This window comes from Podarcis gaigeae (genome assembly GCF_964106915.1).
Source record: "Podarcis gaigeae genome assembly, chromosome: 9".
NCBI classification, from domain to species: domain Eukaryota; kingdom Metazoa; phylum Chordata; class Lepidosauria; order Squamata; family Lacertidae; genus Podarcis; species Podarcis gaigeae.
Genome location: NC_139685.1, coordinates 69123580 through 69143025, shown reverse-complemented (window position 1 = coordinate 69143025; position 19446 = coordinate 69123580). Strand labels below are relative to the sequence as shown.

The 19446-nt window shown below is 46.8% G+C and overlaps 1 protein-coding gene across 1 annotated transcript in view; it reads left to right on the top strand.

Moving 5' to 3' along the window:
• The window catches only part of FRAS1 (Fraser extracellular matrix complex subunit 1), a 356176-nt gene that overhangs the window by 200862 nt on the left and 135868 nt on the right, over positions 1-19446 (top strand). Inside the window, exons 17-19 of the mRNA XM_083756149.1 lie at positions 2618-2791; positions 5479-5619; positions 7977-8120. Of these exons, the coding sequence (XP_083612275.1) occupies positions 2618-2791; positions 5479-5619; positions 7977-8120 (459 nt within the window). The remainder of the gene's footprint in view (positions 1-2617; positions 2792-5478; positions 5620-7976; positions 8121-19446) is intronic.

The following is a 19446-nucleotide window of genomic DNA, read 5'->3' as shown; positions in this document are numbered from 1 at the left end:
ATGGGGGAGAGGACAGAACCCTGGGGCACCCCACAAGTGAGAGCCCAGGGGTCTGAACATTCATCCCCCACCACCACTTTCTGAACACGGCCCAGGAGGAAGGAGCGGAACCACTGTATGACAGTGCCCCCAGCTCCCAGCCCCTCAAGACGGTCCAGAAGGATGTCATGGTCGATGGTATCAAACGCCGCTGAGAGATCCAGCAGAACTAGGAAACAGCTCTCACCTTTGTCCCTAGCCCGCCGGAGATCATCAACCAGTGCGACCAAGGCAGTTTCAGTCCCATGATGAGGCCTGAATCCCGACTGGAAGGGATCCAAATGGTCCGCTTCTTCCAGGCGTGCCTGGAGTTGTTCAGCAACCACTCGCTCAATCACCTTGCCCAAGAATGGAAGGTTTGAGACTGGGCGATAATTGGCCATCGTGGCCGCATCTAAAGATGGTTTTTTAAGAAGCGGTTTAATAACCGCCTCTTTCAGCGGGTCTGGGAAGGCTCCCTCATAGAGGGAAGCATTCACCACCCCACGAAGCCCATCGCCCAGTCCTTCCCGGCTAGCTTTTATAAGCCAGGATGGGCAAGGATCCAGGAGACAGGTGGTTGGCTTCACTCGTCCAAGCAGCCTGTCCACATCCTCGGAGGTAACAGATTGGAATTGATCCCACACAACTTGACCAGACAGGACTCTAGCACTCTCCCGCCCCGGCCCTGCTCCCACGGTGGAGTCTACTTATTCCCGAATCTGAGCGATTTTATCTGCAAAAAAATTTGCAAAATCATTGCAGGAGAACATGTGGCCCGTACTGGGCCCCGATGTTACAGGTGGTTCCGCTAAATTGTGAACCACCTGAAAGAGTCTCCTGCTGCTGTTTTCTGCAGATGCAATAGAGGCGGTGAAGAAAGTCTTCTTCGCCGTCGCTATCGCCACTTGGTAGGCTCGACGTTGAGCTCTAACCTGTGTCTGGTCAGATTCGGAATGAGTTATCCGCCACCGGCGCTCTAGCCGGCAGGAGGACTGCACTCAGGAAGGGTGCGAGGCAGTGGTGGCGCGGTTGTGGCAGGGGGAGGTCTGGGCTGACAACCTCAGCTCCAGGGCTGCTGCTGCCAGTCCACAAAGCGTGTTCTCCTTCATGGAGAGCACGTGTTGCGGTGGGGTCTGCTGAGCCACCCCTCTGTTACCAGGCAGGGTCTCTAAAGATGGCCTGGGGCAGTGATTGGTTCACTGGGTTGCTGGGGTAAAAGTTATGTTGCAATTTTGGTGGGAGGGGTAAAATGTTTAAATACTCTGCATGCAGCCTGGAGCTTTCTCTTTGCTGTGTGCAACGGATCACCCACCCACCCGCCCTTGAGTAAGGGGTTGTTGCATTGACCTTGCTATGCCTGTCATGGGGTCATCTGCCGTTGGGGCAGGGGCTTGGTAGGAATTTTGTCCATCTGGCTGATTGGCTGGGCCATTTGGTTTTTGCCTACTGCGTAGCAAATCGTCACAACTTGTAAGGTTGCGGTTAGGCATTGGTTATAAATTGGTGGAGGAGGGGTTAGGATAGGCTGGGCCTGCCCCTCCATGGTTGCTGCAGAAAGGGAATTCCGTTAAAGGAATCCTGGGGCTTGCCATCTTTTCGTCCAATCCCTGGAATGGGACTAGGGCCGGCAAGCCTTCAGGGAGCATGCGGATGAGAATTGAGGGTCTGTGTCTCAGCTCCATTTCTCCCCGACTTGCTTTCCCCTGCACTGTCTTTCGGTGGTGCCCGGAAGTCAGTTCTGTCCCCAGGCGGGGGGACAGATAGTCTTAACCAATGCCTAAACAACCACTCACGGTTTTGTATTTAAATAAAGTTGTGGCCAAAATTATGCCAAAAACCTTAAACAAAAATTAAGTGTGCGTTGTGAGGGGGGTGGCTTGGGGACCTCAACACGCAAATCTCTCATTTTCTCCCTGCCCTACTTTTCGGGGCAGGAGAAAACAAACTTGTTCCATCTTCCATGTGATAGCCCTTGAGATATTTGAAGATGGCTATCACATCTCCTCTCAGTCTCCTCCTATCCAGGCTAAACATACCCAATACCCTCAAACTTTCCTCATAAGGCTTGGTTTCCAGGCCCTTGGTCATATATGTCTACGAGGTACTGGTTTTATTTGTTATAACCATCTTCCTTTGTTCCCCTCTTGATTTTCCTCACTGCATGTCTGTCTATTGTTTTAGTCCGGAATTTTACCTATAATTTTACCCTTGGATCATCCTGAATCAGAAGAGGCTGTTCACAGTCTTTATGGCTTTGATAAAACTGTATTGTTTTGCTGCTCATAAAATAAACTAAAATCTGAAAACAACAAAATAAGCTACAGAGTAACTTAGGAGGGCCAGAGCAGACTGGATGGTACCTCAACACTGCTCCCTGTCCCTCAGCATTTGTCACCTGAGGCAGCTGCCTCGCTCTGTCAAATAGTAGGGCCGGCCCTGTGTCTCTTTGATGAAATATCTTTCATATATACATTCACATACATATATCCGTATATGCTCCATTTTCCTTTCTCCGGAAGGAGTGTTTGCTGCTCGTTCTTCCACAGATACAGCCCAGTTTTTCTTGAGATTTCACAGTGGCTTTGCTGTTTTGCAGGATGCCATTCGTCTTGCCGCGAGTGCCTTGGCCCTGAACATTCGCACTGTACAAAGTGCATGAAGCCAGAGGAGGGGCTGCAACCTGAAATGATGGTCGAGGGGACATCTGTGGGTGTCTGTCTACCCCGATGCAAAGACCATTTCTACCTCCATAGTGATGGGATATGCAAAGGTGAGTGAAGGAAACTCCCAGGATAATAATGAAGGAATCTTATCTTCATTGGTTCATGCTTTAAAAAAAGTCACAGGGCTAGACCCAACATACCGCACATGGGGCTTTTCCTTCCTTTTCTCTCCCCTCCAGCTTCCTGCATGGCCCTCAGATCTGCTCTAGAGGTTTGGGGGATATTCTGGGGAGAGATATTTTGGATTTATGGGGGGGCCTGGAGGGTGGGGGTGAAGGGAAACCAGAAGGGCAGTAGGACAGCAACCCCAACAAAGCACTCAACTATTCAAAAATCCCCAAATTATTTCCTAAAAGAAAACCAAACAGTCTAGATAGATGCAGCTGTGGGCCATCTTCAAAGCAGGGAGATTATGCTGACCTAGATGTCTCCCTCCTCCCATCTGGTTGAATAAATTGTCTAGAAATGATGGACTAGTAAAAGGTTGTTTTGCTCGCTGTTTTACTTTGTGTTGACATTTATTGGGAGAGGGCCTGTTCCAAAGGTAGTTCTGAGCACTTTTGTTGCGCTCAAGGGTCTTCTCTTAACAAGGCTGCATCAGATTCCTTCTCAAAATCTCCAGGTCAGCATTTGTATCCCCCCCCCAATAAAACGCTCCACGGAAAATAACTTTGCTTACGATATAGATATTTCAGAAAGTGGCAGCAGAGAGAACCTGTTGTCTCAGGGTTTGCGTTCACTTTCAAAACCGAATTGGAGAAAACTGGTCCAGGGCAGACGATTGTGGACATTGCAGGCCATTGCAGATTTGGGTTGAGTCATGGGTCAGCAAACTTTTTCAGAAGGGGGCTGGTCCACTGTCCCTCAGACCTTGTGAGGGGCCGGACTATATTTTTTTTGGGGGGTGGAGAACGAATTCTTATACCCTGCAAATAACCCAGAAGCGCATTTTAAATAGGAGCACACATTCTACTCATGTAAATACACCAGGCAGGCCCCACAAATAACCCAGAGATGCATTTTAAATAAAAGGACACATTCCACTCATGTAAAAGCACGCTGATTCCCAGACCGTCCACAGGCCGAATTGAGAAGGCAATTGGGCCGGATCTGGCCCTTGGGCCTTAGTTTGCCTACCCATGGGTTGAGTGTTAGGAATTTCTTGATGATATGAGCAGCTTGACGTGGAAACCACAAGTGTGGAGGTTTCTCCTTCCCTGGCAGTCCAGCAGAGGCTGGACAACTGCCTCTTGGAGATGGACCATGTGAAGCTATCTTATGCTGAATTGGACCGTTGCTCTATCTTGTCTACACTGAGTGGTAGCAGCTCTGCCAGATTTCAGACAGGAGTCCTACTTGTAGAAGCCGGGAATTGAAGCTGAAACCTTCTGTGTTGCTTCTCATTAGCTTTGCAAGCCCATGTGCTAAACCCTCTCCCCAGAGCCTACCGCACCCTCAAAATGAGACAGGACAAGAATATATGGGTATTGACCTATATGCTGCCGCTCTAGGGCCAGCAACTCCCGCAATCAACCCTTTAACATCCCCCGCAAACACCACTGCATGGGGGTGCAACAATATGCTGCCCTCGACTCGCAGATAGATTATAGAATACCGACCAAGGCCTAAAAGTGCCAAAGTTGTGATGAATTGCTACGGGGAAGGCGAAACCTGCCAATGCAGGGAAATTCCTTCCCGGTTCTGAATGCAGCAACCATCTTATGACCATAGCAGCGCCTGCTGACCTAGGAAGCAAGAGGTTAGTCTGCAAAAGAAGACCATGTTATATTTAGGGAGGGTTGGGTGGGTGAAACTGGAAAGAAAACAAGTGAACTACTGCAATGCGCTCTATGTGGGGCTACCTTTGAAGGTGACCCGGAAACTACAACTAATCCAGAATGCGGCAGCTAGACTGGTGACTGGGAGCGGCCGCCAAGACCATATAATACCGGTCTTGAAAGACCTACACTAGCTCCCAGCACATTTCTGAGCACAATTCAAAGTGTTGGTGTTGACCTTTAAAGCCCTAAACTGCCTCGGCCCAGTATACCTGAAGGAGCATCTCCACCTCCATTGTTCTGCCCACACACTGAGGTCCATTGCTGAGGGCCTTCTGGCAGTTCCATCTCTGCGAGAAGCAAAGCTACAGGGAACCAGGCAGAGGGCCTTCTCGGTAGTGGTGCCTGCCCTGTGGAACACCCTCCCATCAGACGTCAAAGAGATAAAACAACTACCTGACATTTAGAAAACATCTGAAGACAGCCCTGTTCAGGGAAGTTTTTAATATGTGACATTTTGATGTATTTTTAACATTTGTTGGAAGCTGCCCAGAGTGGATGGGGAAACCCAGCCAGATGGGCGGCGTACAAGTAAATTATTATTATTATTATTATTATTATTATTATTATTATTATTATGCCGAAGAGCATCGGCCCCTTCCCTGGCCCTCGCCCAGCTCCACCCAGCAGCTCAGTGGCCTGCTGAGATGGGGGCGGGGCGAAGGCCACCCTGTAGCAAGGTGGTTGGCTCCCCGATCCCAGGAAGCCCGCGTGGTGGCACAAACCCCGCCCACCTTTTCGAGAGGGTGAGCAGAAATCGTAGCAGAGGGGAAGGTTGTGCAGCGTCCTTTCCAAGCATCATGCGAGAAGGTGCTGTCAGCAAAACAAAACGAGGCAAATGCGGTTGGCTGCGCTCACGTTCCTGTCCTTCTCTCCCATCTTTTCCTTTGCTGCAGAGTGCCACTCCTCCTGCTTATCCTGCCTGGAGAAATCGCCAGAGAATTGCACCACATGCTCACCCCCACGAAGCTTTCATGAAGGCCGGTGTGTCTCTGAATGTCTGGATGGATGGTATCAACAGGAGGCGAGGTGTTATCGTGAGTCCGCAATGCTGAACACCTTGCTTATTGCATGCCTGCCATCAGCACATTTGATCGCAACTCGGTTGTAATGCCTTAACAAAAAATATTACCAAGGGGGGGAAAACGCCTCCTTCCCATATTTTATTTTAGAGACAACGGTGTCATCTGCTGCCACAGTGTAAAATCAATGGGTGCCGTGGGCTGTCTGTATGAGTAACAGCTTGGTTCATCAGGACATCCCTTTTGCTGTGGGGTTCTTATCCCTTCCTGGATTGTGAGATATACACAGTCTCCAGGAAACCAATATAAATGGGGAAATAGGGAAAAACCCAAAATTGGTTTGTGCAGAATGAGGGAGCATTGCTCTGTGGACGGGGTAGCCATGCAGGCATTGCATGCGTTTTTATTTTTTAAAAATTGATTATATTTATTATTAGATTTAAGGCTTTCGTGGAGGAGAAGGCTATCAGATGGAGGCAGGAATGCTTCTGAATGGCATTGGTTGGAAACCACAGGGGGACTTGTGCTCAGATCCTGGCTATGAGCTTCCCATAATGAGCATCTGACCTTATCCAGCAAACCCTCCCATGTTCTTATGTCCTTCCCACTCCACTTGGTTATAACTATATAGATATCTAGAAAACATTCCAGAGCATCTTGGGGGAAATGAATCAAATGCTTGTTTGTTTGTTTTTTTTTTGTGTGTGTGTATATATATATACCTACGAAAGCATATATATATATATATATATATATATATATATATATATATATATATATTTGCTTTCGTAGATTTTCACGGGTACAGGAATGCAGGTTTTGGTGTCCTCGGGTGTCTTCCCGTGTAAAAGTTGGGGTGTCTAGGCGACGTTTCGACGAGGTCTCACTCGTCATCTTCAGGCTGGTGCTTTCGGCTTCTTGTTACTGGAACAGAGCGGGATCTCAATGTTTGAGTTCCTATAAATACTGTAGAGGGGGAGTGCAATACAGCCATCTTCTCAGGAAAACTCTTCACAAAGTTCAAGAGGTCAAGACACAAAGACTTTAGCAACTAATCCACACCTAATGACCCACCTAAGTGGTACTCAGGATATCACTCAAGAAATCACTCAAGGTATCTCTCAAGTAATTAAGGAACAAAAGAAGAAAAGGCACACTAGCCTGGGAACTTCCTCTCTGCCCAGAACATTGGAGGCTAGACACCACACCCCCTCTACAGTATTTATAGGAACTCAAACATTGAGATCCCGCTCTGTTCCAGTAACAAGAAGCCGAAAGCACCAGCCTGAAGATGACGAGTGAGACCTCGTCGAAACGTCGCCTAGACACCCCAACTTTTACACGGGAAGACACCCGAGGACACCAAAACCTGCATATATATATATATATATATATATATATATGTTTGTCCTCCTAAATAAATAAAACAGCCTGGAAGGGTGTTGGGGACGACGTTGGTAGCCTTGACTCTTCCTTGCTTTATGTTTGTTTGAAACACCAAAGATTAATGTGGACCTTAATCTTCCATTAAGATCCCATTTAATTTCAGGCTTGAGTTTGTGAGTACAAGTCCAGAGGAATGCCTGCCTCGTAGCTGTGCAGATAACAAAAGAGCTGCTCTTTTTATTTTATTAATGGGAAACATTTGTGGGAAATACGCCGCCGATGTTTCGGGTGGCCTGAGGACAGTCTTATTTGCCACGAGCCGACAGGCGAGATAAACCTCTTGTTGCAGTGTATTGGGTTATTGTTTTTCATTTAGAGCCTGTTACAGGCTCTGAAGTTTATGGAGGAGGAAACATTGCAATGAGATACAGGGGGAAGAGTCTATTGAAGTTAGTTATTATCTGGCCGCAGGAGAGTTCTTCATGCAGCCGGCGCTCTCTCTTACGGGTATGTAGAAGATCTGAGCCCATATGTACGCAACAGATGGTTGCATTTCGATCTGTGGCACAAGGAGCTGAACAGAAGAAGCTCCAGGTAGCTAGGATATGGCCGAGACCCAGCTCTGTAGCCCTCTTTGCATGAGAGTTAATCCTGCCCTGACAATAGCCCCAGATGCTTCCCGGTAGGACAACTCGCCTTTCCACGAACAGCTGCTGTTCTCGCTTTTGTATGTGACGTACATCCATTGCACAGAATGCACTTGAATGTCACACTTCCGCGGCAGAACTCCCTCATCAATGCTGCAGCTCAGGGAAACATCTGCTCCTTTTCGCTCTTTGTACATGTACGTCGGTATGTGTGCATTAGACACACATGTGTTCCTAGTCACGTACTTCTTTGCCAGCCATGAAGTCAATGTTTCTTTGCCTTTGTCGAAGACGTGGGTTGTCTTAGCAGAGCTCTCTGTCTTCTTTGCTGCCACCCAGTGTGCCATCCCACTTGCAAGACATGCCATGGGCCGTCAGATGCGGACTGTGCCACCTGCCACCCTCACGCCACTCAGGCCAAAGGAAGGTGCAGGACTCCCTGCAAGGCGGAACAATACCTCAATCTGGTGGGCTACTGTGTTGGTAAGTGCAAGAGGAACATTACAGTCTCCAGCTCTGTTTCTTGCTTCATTGTCTTCCACATTCATGCTATGTCTTTCCCAAGGGAGTTCAGGGTGTTGGGTGAACCTTTTCTCTGTCCCATCAATATCAGAAACCTGGGTGGTGGTGGCACATGAGGCAGAGCCTTTTCAATGGCTGCCCCCATATTGTGGAATCACCTCCGAAAAGAGCTTAGATCGGCTCCCTTTATGTTACCCTTCTGCCAGCAGACTGAGACCTTCCTATTCAGAGAGAGGCCCTTGAAAACAGAGAGGAGATCAATGCCATACATGTAAAGCACATTCAATGAGCATTTAAAGCATATGACACCCCGCCAAATATATATATATTGGAAATGTAGTTGGTTAAGGTTGATGGGAATTACGGTTCTGTGAGAGCGAAACTACAGTTCCCAGGATTCTTTGGGGGAGGGAAAGTCACGTGCTTTAAATATGCAGAGGATGTGCTTTAAATATATGGTGTGGACCTGGGCTGCTATCAGGGCAAACTGCATTTTTGTCACTGATCTGAATGTGTTCTGATGTATTTTAGTTATTGCTTTTACCAAGAACTGACTTAGTTGGTCTTTAAGGTGCTACTGGAAGGAATTTTTTTGTTTTGCTTTTAACTAGTTTGTTTTAAGCTACTTTGCATTTTGTAAGGTTGTAAGCTGCCTTGAATGCCAGCTTGGGAAAATGGCAGGATACTACTGCAATAATAATAATAATAATAATAATAATAATAATAATAATACATCATTATTATTAACAGCTCCCTGCAGTGCATTAGTCTTGGATGTTGTGTCTCGTCCGAGGCTCCTCACTAAAGCTTTGTGGCTGAATGTCGGTTTGCATCCAGGTTCCCTTGACCTACGCTCTGGGCACTGCACCATGAAGGTTGCCTTTTAAAAAATCAGCAAGCAACAGCCATGCCATTCAGCTGACCCATGAAGACAACACCTAGCACACTGCCAGCCCAATCTAAACATTAGATTACAGTGTTTTGATTTATTTGTTTATGTTTAGCAGATTTATATCCTGACTTTTGACCCATTGATCATCAAGGTAGCTTCCAACAGATTGTAAATTTTGTGTGTGTGTGCGCGCACACGCCCAATTAAAGGGAACAAAGTGTGCCTCCTTTCTGTTCTGCCGGTTGAAGCCGGTTGTTCTTTCTGGCAGGTATTGCGGGCTGGGTGGGCCGCAAGCTCCCTGCTGCTGCTCCTTTGCCTAACAGATGGGGCCAGATTGATCATCTCTTTGCCATGGTGTTCTTCCTGGGTGGCAGGGGGTTCTGTCTCCCAAGGGCATAAGGGCCACATGGCTGGTTGCAGAAGCCAGAGTATACCTTCCTTCTACTCTGCAGTGCCAGGTAACTGGCAACTGGAACAATGTCTTTTCATGCCGGGAGATGGGGAAGCAAGCTTTCTGCACCTTCTCATCTTATCCCGTTGGATTTGACCAGGCTGGCCCTCTCCTTGCCATGGTGTATAGCAAGGGATGCACCTCTTGGTGTAATTTGTAGATTGGCAAGTCCTGAACCAGCTCACCACAGGGCAATTCCCAGGCCTCATGGTCTCTGTGATGGGTATTCAGCAAGACCTCGTAATAAGCTTGCAAAGGGGTGCATTTTTGCAGAGCCATCAGCCATGGCCATGGGCAAGTTGACGTGAAGCCTCCTATCGAGTTAACATGGTAAAGTCGAAAACGGTGTGTTAGGAGGCCTTCTCTGTGCTAGAATCTCTGGCGGCTTCCCAAAGTCCTAGTGTCAGAGCCATTTTAGGCATTGAGGGGAAAAGCACATGGTGAAATTCCCATGGCACTGCTTCCATTCAGACTATATATGCTTGTGCAGGCAAAGTAGACTGGAATATTTAGTTTCTCCCTCGTGGGTCAAAGTTAGAACTTTCTCTCTGACATGCCAGTTTTCTACACTCAGGGATCTTGTGATGTGAAGCCTACTGGTGTGGGGTTCTGAGACCAAAAGAGATGTGCATGTTTTCCTCAAACTTGTTTACAACCCAGCCAAATGCCTCCCTCTCTTGAGGAGACCTTTCCCTGAGGAAAAAATCTTCCCCTTCAATGTTTACTCCAATCTGATTTGGCTACTTGGCCTTGTCAAGAAGCCTGTTCAGAGTGAAGGCGATTCTTCCTGCTCTTGTTCTGAATTGGCTTTGTTACATAGTCAGATCTGATGGGTTGTGCAGTGCCGTAATGTCGTAGTGATTGAGGTCTGATCCCTGATTGACTCGGAACACCTCTCCAGGAAGTAGGAGGTAAAACAACCCAAAATAGTCCTGAAGCAGCAGATAAGAGCAAGCAAATTTGGAGAGGTGCTGAGGGCTACAAACAAGATAAGCAAAAGTGTGTATGTCAGGAGATATTTTTCTCCCAGAAAACCCGTGCCAAAAATGTTTATATGCCAACATATTGGCACTTCCCTAACTAGCAAATAGTAGAGACTGGGGAAGTGTGTGCTTTGCAATTTTCCTAACGTTATTGAATAGCTCAGCTGTGAATTTCTTTCGGAAACTCTGAAAGGCCATTTTATTTGGGTTGCATTTTGGTTAATACTAATGCGCTTGGTCGTAGTTTTTATTTAATTTTTAACTGGCCTCCTTTGCATGAATGGTTTTCAAACACTCCCCCCCCCCACCTTAAAAAGAGTTTTTAATGGGATAGGCTGAACTGCAAACCCAAATAAATACCATTTTAAAAATGTACGGCTGAGTCTATTGCCACCAGTCTCCTGTGAGATGAATTTGATTAGGTCTGAATCAAGCGTGAGTTTTTCGTTATATTGAGAGAAAAATGAAATGCCAGGACTTTCAGAAAGGGATCCTCAGTGGTATATTGGCAGAGCGTTGAGTGATGTATGAAGTCTATGCCAAGAGAGAAGGGTGGTGAAAGACAGATCTAACATTTTGAAGTGATATACTGCAGTTCTGAGGGCTTTAAATCTATGGTGTGGATCGGCCTTAAGGTGCAAGCAGTGCTGATCATTGGGCTTTTATCAGGGCAATCTGTGCTACTAATAATATTTATAATACAGTGGTACCTTGGGTTAAGAACTTAATTCGTTCTGGAGGTCCGTTCTTAACCTGAAACTGTTCTTCACCTGAGGTACCACTTTAGCTGCCGCTGCACCGCTACCACACAATTTCTGTTCTCATCCTGAAGCAAAGTTCTTAACCTGAGGTACTATTTCTGGGTTAGCGGAGTCTGTAACCTGAAGCGTCTGTAACCCGAGGTACCACTGTAATAATTTATTATTTGTATGCCGTCTGTCTGACTGGGTTGCCCCAACCACTCTGGGCGGCTTCCCCAAAAATTATAAAACCACAGTAAAACATCAAACATTAAAAACTTCCCTATACAGGGCTGCCTTCAGATACCTTCTAAAAGTTATATAGTTGTCTATCTGTTTGACATCTGATGGGAGGGCAGGCGCTACTACCAAGAAGGCCCTGTGCCTGGTTCCCTGGATCCTTTTCACAATGAGGGAAGACCAGAAGGACCTCATAGCTGGACCTCAGTGTCTGGGCTGGATGATGGAGGCGGAGACGCTACCTCAGGAATACAAGGCCAAGGCCATTTAGGGCTTTAAAGGTCAGCACCAACAATGTGGTGCTTGGAAACGTGCTGGGAACCGATGTAGATCTTTTAGGACCAGGGTTATTTGGTCCCGGTGACTACTTGCAGTCACCAGTCTGAATTAATTGTAGTTCACAAGTCTTCTTCTTTGTTACATTTATATACCACCATTATCTCAAGGTGTGGTGTACAGTGGTACCTCAGGTTAAGAACTTAATTCGTTCCGGAGGTCCGTTCTTAACCTGAAACTGTTCTTATCCTGAGGTACCACTTTAGCTAATGGGCCTCTCGCTGCCACCGCACGATTTCTGTGCTCATCCTGAAGCAAAGTTCTTAACCCGAGGTACTATTTCTGGGTTAGCGGAGTCTGTAACCTGAAGCGTCTGTAACCTGAAATGTCTGTAACCTGAGGTACCACTGTACATGGTTCTCCTCCCCATTTCACCCTCACAGCAACCCTGTGAGGTAGGTTAAGCTAAGAGAGGGTGACTGGTCCAAGGTCACCCAGTGAGCTTCCTGGCTTAGTGGGGATTCGAACCCTGCTCTCCTAGGTCCTAGTCCAACACTCTAACCATTACACCACACTGGCTCTCGCCTTCAAGGGTAGCCCCACAGAGAGCGCATTGCAGTAGTCCAAGTGGGAGATAACCAGAGCATGCCCCACTCTGGCCAGATAGGGCACAGGCAGGCAAGTAGGGTCTCAGCCGGCACATCAGTTGCAACTTTATTCTTGTTGCTGAATGTGTTCTGATGTATTTTAATTATTTTCTCCTCCCGATTTTCCATTCCACATCACCACCTCCACAACGGCCATTCAGGATTCTGTGGCCACTGAGCATGCACAATCCTCATTAATCTCTTTCTGCTCCCCTCCAATATTAAGATATATATTTTATTGTACTTCTGCAAGCATTGCAGTTCCCCAAAGGCTGCTGCCGCGGTGTGTTTGTGTGTGATGCCTTTTTTGCACCGTAAGCAACAGCACTCGCACTCTGAGCACTGGAAATAAAGGGGTTGATTCTTACGTAGGAACAGTGGCGTAGCGTGGGGGGTGCAGGGCGGGCCGGCCGCACCGGGCGCAACATCTGGGGGGGGCGCTCGCACTCGCAGCTCTCTGCCCCTACCTGGCTCACTCACTCTCTCTCACTGCAGTGCTGGCTCTGCGAATCCGATCCGAGCCGCCGGGTCGCCGCCCACTGTGGAGGGGGTGGGTGCCAGGCGTGCGGTGCGGAGAGAGAGCGAGGGACTATCTGGGGGAGGGAAAGTGCAGCGGCCGCCCAGCGCAGCGCTGAGCATGGGAGAGAACCACACCAGACCAGGCAGCAGCAAGAAGAAGCTGGCAGCGGCGGCAGGTTAGGGGTTAGGGGGCACAAATTACTTGCCTTGCCCAGGGTTAGGGGGGACAAATTACTTGCCTTGCCCCGGGTGCTGACAACCCACGCTACGCCACTACGTAGGAAGAATCCACTGTGGCCCCAAACGCCAGCTGCTCAAGAGCTTCACTGTTTCATCGGGGCTCGTGCAGGATATCTTTCCTAGTGGGTTGGGCCCAGTGGGCACTGTGCACCCCTGTGAAACCTCTGCCAGAAGTTGCTAATTGCACTTACCTATTTAAGGGAGATTAATCACATTTTAATCTATCGGGAGGACAAGCATAAACACTGCCTGGGAACCGTTCCAGTCACTTCAGAGCTTTACCGCGGCCATTTTTTTTTTTTAGCTTATCAAAGGAAAGATAACAGTTGCTGAGCTTATGCCAGCACTCGAAGCTTCCAAGAAAGATAATGGATCCGAAAAAAGGGGGGAATGTGAAAAGATTTAAATGGTATCATTCTCTAGTTCATCATTCCGACTCCCCTTCGCAACAGTTCTCCTGCGTCTTTTGAGCCAAAAGACTTATTTCTTTGATCTCGAGAAGTAATTTTTTTCACGGCTTATTTGTTTTCCACCCACAACAGAGTTATTGCTTCTTCTCCTTGCAGCCGAGGCTAGGAATGAAGAGATCGGGGTAGATAAAACAAGGGCGAAGTATTTGTACCCAGATTAATTCTGCAACTTTTTCAATAGAGGATCTAAAGGAGGGAAGGGCCTGTAGTTGGGGAGGGGGCCATGGCTTGGCGGTGGAGGCCACAACTTGCATGCAGAAGGCATTTGCGTCCATTCCCGATATCACCAGCTGAAGGATAGCAGCTACCTGAAGCCCTAGGTTAGCTGATTCTTGTCAGTGGACAATACTGAGGACCAAACCAGACTAAGAATAAATTGCAGGCATGGGTGGCTCAAGGTTACTTATAAGTAAGGAAGTAACACTTCATCGGAACAGAATAATGGCACAGTGGTACCTCGGGTTACAGACGCTTCAGGTTACAGACTCCGCCAACCCAGAAATAGTACCTCGGGTTAAGAACTTTACTTCAGGATGAGAACAGAAATCATGCTGTGGCGGCAGCGGGAGGTCCCATTAGCTAAAGTGGTGCTTCAGGTTAAGAACAGTTTCGGGTTAAGAACGGACCTCCAGAACGAATTAAGTTCTTAATCCGAGGTTCCACTGTACAGACTCGGAAAGAACTGAATAGCATTCAGGAGCTTTTTCAAGGTGAAGGGTTCGAGGGAATAAGTTCTGTTTAGGAGCAAGGGCCCAATGTTCATGAGCAAAAACGATCAACAAGGATTTCAAGGGTGCATGGACCCGCAAAGCTGCTCCAACAAGTTTCCCCGCCTACCCACCAAGGAGGTGCAGAGAATGACTACTCGTAAGTCTGTCTGTCCATTCCTGTTTTGAGGGCAGGCGCTATGTGTACAGCAGCCTTTTTCAAACATGGAACATGTGCAGAGGAGGGCGACCAAGAGTCTGGAAACCAAGCCTTATGAGGAACGGTTGAAGGAGCTGGGTATGTTTAGCCTGGAAAAGAGGAGACTGAGAAGAGATAGGATAGCTGTCTATCTGAAGGGCTGTCACATGGAAGATGGAGTAAGCTTGACTTCTCCTGCTCTGGAGGGTAGGACCTGAACCAATGACTTCACGTTGCAAGCAAGGAGACTCTGACTAAACATTTGTGAGAACTTTCTGACGATAAGAGCTGTTAGGCAGTGGAATGCACTCCCTCTGGAGGTGGTGAACTCTCCTTCCTTGGAGGTTTTTAAGCAGAAGTTGGGTGGCCACCTCTCATGGATGCTTTAGCTGAGATTCCAGCATTGTAGGGGGTTGGGCTCGATTACCCTCATGCTCTCATCCAACTTCTCAATTCTATGATTCTACGATTGCCACAAGGGCAGTGGCTCAGGAGAATGAGAACATCCTGGGGGAAGAGAATAGAGGAGGTGCTCTCTCTGCCTAATGGTAGGTGTCAGGTGTGCGTGTAGGAGCCAGGCCCTGTGACCAATAGGACCTTGCAGGACTGGGGCCTTCCTAAGTTTGTTCTGAAGAGGCAAGGCACGGCCTCTCCGGTTGAGGCCGATTGGAAACTCACAGCACCTGGTGGCAAGAGCCGGGAAGGGATATAAGGTCAACATTTCCCTTCGGCTCTTTGCCACAGGAACATGTTCCCTGCCTTGCTGCGTTTAACTGCTTGACTCCTTGCTTCTTGATCCTCGGACACCTGACTTTGTGACTCCTTCCTTCTTGATCCTTGGACCCTTGACTTTGTGACCCCTTGCTTCTTGATCCTCAGACCCCTGACTTCATGACTCCTTGCTTCCTGACCCTCAGACCCTTGGCTTCTTGACTCCCGGCTCTCTGACCCTCAGACTCTTGGCTTTCTGACTCCTGGCTTCTGGCCTCCCATTCCTGCTCCCACCCCACCATCTTGCCCCCGGTCCCGACGTCCCCAGCTGGGACTTCGATCGCCCATGAACCGGACCACGACAGTAGGGCTGGTCTTGCAACCAAGCTTGACAAGGGATGTAGAGCACCAATGCCCAGTGGTAGGGCTGGCCCTGCAACAAAGGTTACAGGGGATGGAAAGCCCAAGCACCACTTGTGTCCTGCCTTCTGTGTGTCCTATGATGTCACCACCATTACCTGGGCCTGAAAGGCATCTTCATTTAATCAGGAAATGTTGGCTTGTGAGAGAGAGGGAAACTATTTTATGTCCCCCCTCTCCCCCACCCCACAGCACACACACTTCTGCTTGTCTGCAGCTTTATTATGAAAGATAGACTTATCATTTGGCATAATCCAGCCTGGTTTCTATCTGCCCCTTCCTCCAGTCTCCCATCCTTGACTCCTCAGTAAGGAACACCCTCCCCCCAAATTCTCCACAAGTATTTTCAGCAACGCTTATCAGCAAATCACTCCCGAGTTTTCTACAAGTGGTTGGCTTTGCAGGCGAGACTCTGAGGAAAGAGGGCCAGAGCTGCCAGAATGACTGACGTTGTCCTTCATATAGCCATGGAGGGTGCAGCAGCTGTAGTTTGTATCTGTAGAAAAAGAAAGGGCAGGCAATACAGTGGTACTTCAGGTTACATACGCTTCAGGTTACAGACTCCGCTAACCCAAAAATAGTACCTCGGGTTAAGAACTTTGCTTCAGGATGAGAACAGAAATCAAGTGGTGGCGGTGCGGTGGCAGCGGGAGGCCCCATTAGCTAAAGTGGTGCTTCAGGTTAAGAACAGTTTCAGGTTAAGAACGGACCTCCGGAACGGATTAAGTACTTAACCCGAGGTACCACTGTACAATGAATACAATGAAAGGGATGGCGTACCTTCCTTATGAGGACAGACTGCATAGTTTGAGCTGCGTTGACCTACGGAAAAAGATGAGTTATGGAGGGGCAGGATTAGGGATGCAGGAGGATTTGGGTTCAAATAAATTCAAAGCTTCCTAATTTGCAATTTCCAAAATGCTACATGAACTGAAACACAACCACATTTTGAAATATGCACGTCTCTGAATTTTGCAATGCCATTCTCTAGCCAAGCGAAGTGTACTGGGGAGGAGGGGGAGTACATACGTTCATGAAAATAACACACCCGTATGCATTACATTGGGACGCGGGTGGCACTGTGGTCAAAACCACCGAGACTAGGGCTTGCCAATCAGAAGGTCGGCGGTTCGAATCCCCGTGACGGGGTGAGCTCCCGTTGCTCGGTCCCTGCTCCTGCCAACCTAGCAGTTCGAAAGCACGTCAACGTGCAAGTAGATAAATAGGTACCATTCTGGCGGGAAGGTAAACAGCTTTTCCGTGCGCTGCTCTGGTTTCGCCAGAAGCGGCTTAGTCATGCTGGCCACATGACCTGGAAAAACAAAACACATGACCTGGAAAAACAAAAGACAAAGAAGAAGATTGGAAGAAATTCAAGGACTATCTTAAGAAATATTGTAAAATTAATGAATGTTAGAATGATGTTGGTTTAGAAATTATGTGGTTTCCAGCTGTAATGGATAAGCAAAAAAGAAAAGAGAGACTAAAAATTGAATGAAAAATAAGGGAAAGGATTTGCTGAATTAATAAATTAGAAATTGGAATACAGAAAGGGGAGGTATGAGGAAGTCGGGGAAGTAAGTTATAAGAAAATAAGTGATTGAAATTATACTTGTTTTTATTTTTGTTTGTTTGTATTATTGTATTGTTTAGTTTTGTTTTTATAAAATATTTGAAACTTTAATAAAAATCTTTAAAAAAAGAAAAAGAAAAACTGTCTGCAGACAAACGTCAGCTCCCTCGGCCAGTAAAGCAAGATGAGCACCACAACCTCAGAGTTGTTCGTGACTGGACTTAACTGTCAGGTGTCCTTTACCTTTATACATTACATTTGGAGGAAATGCATACAAAAATGTGATTTTTAGGAGAAATTAGCACTTAAAATGCTGGTGACTTTTCTCTTTCACTTGTAATATAGGGATTTGAAGATTTTTAAAAATACTGGTTTATAGTAGGTAGAATGGTTGGATTTTAAGGAATGAATATTATATGTAGCTGCAGGACAGAGAGCCAGAAGTCCTTTTTCTCTTTTCTATCTTTCTGTAGTTTTTTCCCCTTTCTCTTCCTTTCAGGTCTCTCCCTTCCTTGTTTTTTATTCTTCTGACTTTGTTGTCTTTTAGACCCAAGTGGCTGTCTTATCTTAGTATATTATAAAAAGATACTTTGTAATTTGTATGTATTTTTTCATATATCTATGAATATGTATCAATAAACAAGTTAATAAAAAATGTGAATAAATTTTCATGAGGATCAAAATAAAAAAAATATCTCAAACTGAGCTGGAATATGGAGTCAGATAAGCCCCAGGCAGCATGGCCAATTTGTCCTGGGATGGTGGAGAGTTGTGTTCCCCAAACATTTTGAGGGCTACAGGTTTCCCACCTGTGGTTTATAGCACAGGCCATCATCAGCTGCCCAGTGAACAGTTTTGGCAGCCAACAGCTGGGGGAAACAGGAGATCCAAGATGACAAAGATGGCCACAAACTAGGATGCTGGCCTTGATGAACCTAGAACGTTGGTTCCCAAAGTGGGTGGTACCACCCCTTGGGGGAATTACCTAGCAGAGTGCTAGGAGGAGAGAGGAAGGCAGAGGGGTGCTGGAGGGGTAAATAACAATCAGGCTTTGAATAGCTGGTATCACTGGATGAAGTTCATAAATTTTGTTGAATCAATTCAACTAAACAGTTTTAATTGGATTTTGAATAAAGGTGCAATGAATGGTTACTGCTTTGAATTGTACTGTATCGTTCTCTTCCTTGCAAACCTCTATTCTGAATAATGCTTTTTATAGGGTAGAGTAGGGGGCGCTGAGGATGAGTTTGTGGCACCAAGAGGCTGTGACCCAAAAAGGATGGGCAGCAGAAAACTACACATTCACGCTATGTGCATAATTCGTTTTGGGGGGAGGCTTCCTTTGAAGACAGTCCCGAAAGTGCAGTTGGTGCAGAATTCAGTGTCTAGGCTCTTATTTGGGTGGCGACTGATAGTATTCCTTTGGTCCCCTCTCCCTGAACCTGGGCGAGAGACAGACTTGGGCAGCAGTGAATAATCAAATGAGAAAGAGGCAGAAGAAAAGTCTGACTCAAAGAAGGGATTCTTGAGATGGAGAAAAAGAAAAAGGCAGATAAGCTCAGGCAGTAGACTAAGGAAGAAAGGGAAAGGAGAGGCGGCTTGTGGCAAAGTGATATTTAATTAAAAAGAATGGTCTGGGAGCTCAGAAACACAAGTTTAATAAAAATAAATAAATAAATAAATAAATAAATAAATAAATAAATAAACGAACGAACGAACGAACGAACGAATGAAAAGCAAAATGAGGTGTTCAGGCAATTGGCTCATATAACTGATAGCTTCCTGGGACTATTATTCTATATGTAGCATAATGGTTATATTAGCCTTGAAGCAAACACCTGTCAAGAGATTTGTTGATTTGCGTGACCTGAGTGTAACTTTCACCTCTTCTTCCCTCGCAGTTCATAAAGTTCGGTCATTTGTTCCTGCCGCCTAATTACTGAAACCTGATCGATTAGAATAATCATATATTGCCACAAGCGGCATAATTTGCATATATTATTTGGTTCCTTGTGAGCTCGAAGGGTTTGACTTGGCTTGCCAAGGAAAGTTGCTTTTTTCTCATGTAATGAATGGCTTGTCTCTGTCTGTGCTCTTGCCGCACCTCAATCTCTTCAACACTTATTGAAATGTCACCATGTGAATTTGCCTTCAGAGGTTATTAATCATGGGTTAACAAGTAGCTGTCACATGAAACCATGCAACCGAAAGCATTAAAT